We start from the raw sequence: 6,403 nt of genomic DNA, 5'->3' as shown, positions 1-6,403 counted from the left end.
CACATGCACAACAACTGGACGATGACAATACAGCCCAACACCAGCCCATGTGGCAAGCCAACGCAGGCCAACGCAGAACGAACACGAAAACCGAACTCCACACACGCGAACAGAGTTAAACATGGGATCAATTTACATATGACGTCAGTTGACTTAGACTTCGCGAAGTCTAATTATCTAACGATTTATGTGACGAAATTGCTAGCTAGGATGAGCTATTGATTGTTTGCAAAATATTCTAGCAGCTAGCCCTACTTGCTCAGCTCAACATCAGTTCGAAATCAAACACCAAAAAAGCCAAATCGATCAGAAACCGCGCAGAAGATATTGAATAGATTATTGTTCTACCTTAATATTGCAGCTCTAGGCCAAAACTTCTTTTTTCCCTAGAACAATCCAGCTAGACGACCATGGCGATCGAGTCATTTTAGGTGTCTTAGTGGTGCTAGTTCTTCGTAATAGTAGTAATGTACTTTACATGACCAGTCACTACATCTAGCTCACCTAAGAAGCCGTCGTCGTCTACCTTCTTTCCCTAGCAAGAGCTACAGCTACTGCGTGCGCGCCTCCGGTTGTCGTGCGATGGGCGTGTCAACCTCCTATCTTCAGCTGACCTGTTGCTGGTTCCCGTAGACCGGGTACGCGCCGTAGGCAGCAGCGTACATGCCCGGGTCAGGGAACGGTGCCGCGGGGTAGCCGTACCCGTTGTAGAACGGCGAGGGCGCGTAGTACATCCCATTGTTCCACTGGTTGCCGTTGTCACTCCTCAACTGCAAGGAAGAGATGCAGTAGCGTCAGGTTCTTGGGTTATGTTGGCTGCACAATTTTACTGTTTAAGGAGGGAGGGAAGGCAACATGAGCATATGACAGTACCTGCTTGTTTGCTGGATTGCGACCCCATGAAAGGCGCACGGTCTGTTTCCCGATGGTGCTCCCGTTTAGCCCTTGCAATGCATCTTCTGCATTCTTTCTGTGAAAGGGAAAAACGTTGACAGCATTAATCGATCGAATTCCATCATGGTGACAGAGCCAATTTAACCAAACAAATATTGTATGTGGGGAGGAACTGAAAAGTATAAAAGTCCATGGCCAATAATCCATACCTCTGAAGAAACTGCACGAACCCGCACTGTTTCCCAACTGGAATCTTCACAGAGGAAATCTCACCATACTGGGAGAAGGTTTGCTTAAGATCATCTTCACTGACATTTGGGTCAAGCCCACCGACAAATACCTAAGGACAATTAATGAGTTAAACAACGATTATAAGAGAAAAGCTATAACGATGTATATTGCATAAGTTACAGCTAATGCATCTGTACTCACAGTTGTGTTTGTCAAATCTCTGTCTGATCGAGCGGATGAACCAGTAGATCCAGAAGTACCTACACCAACATTTTTTCAGGAAACAGAAAAACAGTCACAGCTATGCAAACAACATTAAATGGTTCCTGTAGAATTTTTTATCTAGAAGAATAATGTTAATAGCAATTCACAAGTTCTCAGATTTTATTTGACTAATCAATAATATCCTCTAAAGTATGAACTTATGTCATTATCACAAATACAAACCCACTTTCCAAAAAGGTAGTGCGGAAAATCAGCAAGGCATGAATGCAGAGCAAAAACAGTTTTCTAACATAGATAGTGTTAAGTGTGAACTATATTCTGAACGAATCTCCCTCCCAAACAAATGCTGAATGTAAACAAGTCCAGATGTGTGATAAAGTACAAGTGAAAATTTCAAGTTAAAGTGGCAAAGAGATGCTAAAGAGCAGGGAACTAACTAAAAGTAGTCCCACCTAGAAACCAGAACTTCTACGAATGGTTAAAATCAAAATCATTGGAATCAGCGCTAGCTCGGATGGCTAGAGCTTATGGGTGTAAGCTAGCCCACCCGCATTCGATCCACAGGAAGGTCTCATTTCTACCTAAATAACGAACAGTTAAGGGAGGGAACTTTCCCCTTTAACCACGTTTTAAAATCATTGGAATCTCGCCCCATCAGTAATACAACAGCCAGGCTCATATGTTTGCATATAGGTAGAGGGTTGTGTGGATTTAGTTTCAGACTATCTCAAAAGAAAACGTAAATTAACAGGGAAAGAACACAACCAAATCAAGGAACCTCCATTCAGTTGGGCCAATAATTAATTCAGAGCACATAGGAACTGAGAAACTTGTTAACCAACCTGAAGATTTTCTGGGAGTTGCAGGGCCAATCCTCATGGGCCTAGTTGAGCAATACACTCCATTCATCTCGGTCATGGCGTTTGTCTTCTCACTATCATCTCCAAACCGCACAAAGCCATAGCCCTTGGATCTACCAGTGTTAGCATCAATAACAACTTTTGCACCTTTGACAGAGGAGTACCTGCTGGAGAAAGTCTCTAGCAATGCAGTATCATTGACATCAGAGGCAAGATCGCCTACAAATATGGAATGATCTGAAGCAATGTCTGAACGCCTATCCCCCATGCTAAATGATGCCCAGTTTATCCTAAAAGGTTGGTCAGTATTTGGCATTATATGCCCAGCAAAACCATCAAGTACTTTTTCAGCTGCAGCATGACTGTAGAACTCTACAAATCCATATCCTTCTGATTGCCCGGTTTGCTTATTACGAATAACCTTGATTGCGACAACCTACATCATATTCATACACATCAGTACAAGTTTGAGCTTGGATAGTAAGAGCTGTAAATTGCATAAGAAGACACATTGCAATGCAGTCTATGTTCCTCAACTGACTGGACAGTTCAGAATTTCAATTGTCAAGACACAGGCCGGCGAAACAGCCCAGCAAAACGTTCGGTTTAACGCTGCTAAAAACGATGAGCATTTTTGTCCTCATATAAACCCCATGTGTCATCAAGTCTTTTCTCCATTGTTCTGGAGGTGACAACGTCGCACCACGTTTTAGCTGCTACAAAATGATGAAAATGGAAGTGCAGCAAAGACAGACAGTACATGAAACTGGAGCCTATAAAGGAATCGTTTGTAAGCTCAGCTTGATGACATTTACTATGTTAGTGGACACGAAAATGGAAGAGCAAAAGGTGCTACTCCCATTCAAGCAGAAACCCTCATTTTCTATCACAATAGTTGAATATTCAGAGCTCAGTTCTTCTAAAGTGTAAAGCCCTAACTCTAACTGGTTTGAGTGTAGTTTGAGAAAATGTAAATGTCCTCCTTTTCTGCCAAGAAGTAGATCGGCTAGTTTCTACATAGAAGAAGCACGCACCTAATCAGCACATCCCAATCCCCAACGCTGCCAAACTGAAAACGGGCCAATGAGGGGCGAAACAGATGTACGGCCATGGTGCGCCAGGAATCCTGCCGTTACGAGGTAGGCAACCTGGCACATCAGACCAAGCATATCCCCATGACCAGCGCAGGAAAGGATAGGGGGTATCTTGCGTTGCCTCAGCCAATCTAGGGGACTGCGGTTTTCCAGTTTCCGGCCGCAGATCCACGCCTCCCGGGGTGCCCAGCGGTTGCTCGCCCATTTCCTCTTTCCGCACAGTGACCCAATCATTTGTACTGCTGCCCGCGTCTGCGTTCTGCGCTACCCACTGCAGGCCTGCAACTATAGGCCTCTACCCAGTCTTTGTTAAGATCCGCCACTCTCTCTCTCTCTCCCCCGACCTCGCGCGACCCGAGAGACGAATCGCGCCTCTGGAACCTGTCGCCATTTTTCGTGGGATGGGGCGTGATTTAACCACACATTCAGTGTATCTCGCGGGCTTGTCACATCCAAGAAAAGGGTTCCTAGTCAGTGGGGTATGCGAAAGGGAGACGGTGTGTCTCTTTTTGGCAGCTTTGGCTCGGGGGCGGCGTGGACGTGGGCGAGATCTGGGGTTGGGGGAGGAGGAAGGGAGGCGGGCGTGCTCACCTCGCCGGTGTAGCCGAAGCAGGTGTGGAGGTAGTTCTCGTCCATCCAGTAATGGAGGTCGCCGACCCAGATGGTCTTGTTCTCCTCCTGGCCGGGCTGCGCGGCGGGGGCGGGCGAGCCCATGGCGACGTGCGCCGGGCGCGGCTGCAGCGGCGGGGGCGGCGGCGCGACGGCGTGGAACGGCACGAAGTGCGGCGCGAACTGGTGGGGCGGCGCCGGCGCCATCTGGTGCGGCACCACCATGGCCGCGGCGCCCGGCGGCGCGAACGGCATGGCCACCCAATGGGGCGGCGGCGCCAGCGCCGCCACCGCCGGGAGCGGCGCCGCCCCCACCTGCTGCTGCTTCTGCACGTCGCCCCCGCCGTTGGCCGCCGCTGCCACCGTCGCCGCCTGCATGGTGGCCGCAAAACCAAACCTCTCCGCGCGCGTGCGTGCCCGGGCGCCTCCGACGGAGACAATTTGGAGGCAAGGGGAGGGAAGAAGAGGCGGAGGAGGGTGGAGGAGGGAGGAGCAGTAGCAGCTCGCGGCAGGGGGGAGGGAGGTGGCTAAATAAAGCACGCGGCGGCGGGGGATATGGGGGCGCGCGGGCCGTCCGATGGCGCGCGTGGAGGCGCCCCCGGCCGTCCGTCCCCGGCCTTGACCGGATCCACGTCCGTGTCGGCCTGACCCGGCCCCCGCGGGTTACACGTAGAGTCGTTTCTGACTTTCTGGTTTAGGGCGCGGATGCGGATGCACCCTGCCCGTAAATAAATTATTAATGAACTGAAAAACACCACTACCCTGGTTAATTAATTACCGGTTACAATCATATGATAAGTAAGTAAATGGATTTTTTTTCACTCTGTAGTGAACCAGATTCATCTTGGCTGGTCAACGTTGCATGGGTGCTAAATATAGCTTTTGACTGGGAGGTGTAATTTCACGGTTGTTTTTCACGGCTGAGCTGCATGGTCGGTTACGTTGGTTGTGTCATGCTGGTAATTAGGTAGGCTGGTCTAACTCTGCGCTTGCTGCGGGGTTACTAAAATAGACAGTCTCTGGAACTGCTTACTCGGTTACTCCACATAATTTAGCCTGCTCCGGTGACCAGTTTAACCTACATTTTGTGCTCTGGCAACTAACTTGAGTACGCACGCACGCACGCACGCACTTGGCTGCAAAATCTAACCTTGGTCACATGCATGTTGTGTCCTCCGTGGATTCTTCTCCTCTTGTGTGCCCTCCATACATGATGTTTTAGAACTAACACGGTCTACAGAAAAGAGTTAATTACAGGCATTGGGTCAGCTACAAATAATTGAAGTTTTATCCTAAGTCAAGTTTGTTAAAGTTTGACCAAATTTATGGAAATGTTTGCAAAGAACTACAATATCAAGTATATATGATATCAAAATGTATTTCGTGATGAATCTAATGAAGCAAATTTGGTGTTGTAGGTGTTGATATACTTTCATATAAACTTGGTCAATTTAATGAAGTTTGAATTGTATCAAATCAGATTGAACTTCAATTATTTTGAAACGGAAGTAGTACTAACAAGACCGATGTTGACAAGGAATAAACCTACTCCTTAACCCTGTCTGTTGACCGCATTGCCGTCTACCACAACAACAATTCCTCCAAGGATAAGTTCCTAAGCGCCATCCCTTCGAATACTTGAGCATTGCGCTCCGGCTATAGCTTTTTAGACCCTGTTGGGAAACGTAGCATGCAATTTCAAAAAAATACTTACGCTCATGCAAGATCTATCAAGGAGATGCATAGCAACGAGAGGGGGAGAGTGTGTTCGGCGTGCCCTCATAGACCGAAAGCGGAAGCGTTTCACAACACGGTTGATGTAGTCGAACTTCTTCTCGTTCCGACCGATCAAGCACCGAACGTACGACACCTCCAAGTTATGCACACGTTCAGCTCGATGACGTCCCTCAAACTCTTGATCCGGCAAAGTATCGAGGGAGAGTTTCGTTAGCACGACGGTGTGGTGATGGTGATGGTGAAGTAATCCGTGCAGGGCTTCGCCTAAGCACTACGACAATATGACCGAAGGCGTAAACTGTGGAGGGGGGCGCCGCACACGGCTAGGAATCAATGTTGTGTGTTCTAGCGGTGCCCCCCGCCATATATATAGGTGGGAGAGGGAGGGGAGCAACAAGGGGCGCCACAAGTAGGAGGGATCCTACTTGGGCGCCTCCTCCAAGTCGGGCTCCCCCCTTCCATATGCATCGGAGGGGGAAGGAAAGAGAGGGGGAGGGGAAGGAAAGGGGGAGGCCGAATCCTCCCCTTTCCTTCTCCCTTCCCTCCTTTCCTTTCCCTCCTATTTCGGCCTATAGGGGGTGCACCGTCCCCTTAGGGGCTGGTCTGTCCCTCTCTAGGCCCATTAGTCCCATATAGTTTGCCGGGGGTTGCCCGGAACCCCTTCCGTTGACCTGATACGTACCCGGTACCCCCCGAACACTTCCGATGTCCGAATACTATCGTCCTATATATGAGTCTTTACCTCTCGACCAT

General features: G+C 48.9%; 1 protein-coding gene across 1 annotated transcript; it reads right to left on the bottom strand.

Annotated features, from left to right (window-relative positions):
* Positions 1 to 325: 325 nt before the first annotated feature.
* Positions 326 to 4,411, bottom strand: LOC123104011 (polyadenylate-binding protein RBP47). The gene is made up of 6 exons (XM_044525725.1): positions 3,896 to 4,411; positions 2,193 to 2,646; positions 1,327 to 1,385; positions 1,104 to 1,234; positions 874 to 970; positions 326 to 770 (listed from the first exon to the last, which is right to left on the bottom strand). The coding sequence occupies exons 1-6, from the start codon at positions 4,289 to 4,291 to the stop codon at positions 606 to 608; spliced, it is 1,302 nt and encodes a 433-aa protein (XP_044381660.1). The 5' UTR covers positions 4,292 to 4,411; the 3' UTR covers positions 326 to 605.
* Positions 4,412 to 6,403: the final 1,992 nt, after the last annotated feature.

Source organism: Triticum aestivum, chromosome 5A (assembly GCF_018294505.1).
Source record: "Triticum aestivum cultivar Chinese Spring chromosome 5A, IWGSC CS RefSeq v2.1, whole genome shotgun sequence".
NCBI classification, from domain to species: domain Eukaryota; kingdom Viridiplantae; phylum Streptophyta; class Magnoliopsida; order Poales; family Poaceae; genus Triticum; species Triticum aestivum.
This window is presented reverse-complemented; position numbering and strand designations above follow the sequence as displayed.

Coding starts and splice junctions, on each gene's coding strand:
- LOC123104011 (XM_044525725.1), bottom strand. CDS start 4,291: ATGCAGGCGGCGACGGTGGCAGCGGCGGCCAACGGCGGGGGCGACGTG. Junction 2,647..3,895: donor GCTTCGGCTACACCGGCGAG/GTGAGCACGCCC, acceptor AATATGATGTAG/GTTGTCGCAATCAAGGTTAT. Junction 1,235..1,326: donor GAGATTTGACAAACACAACT/GTGAGTACAGAT, acceptor AATTGTCCTTAG/GTATTTGTCGGTGGGCTTGA.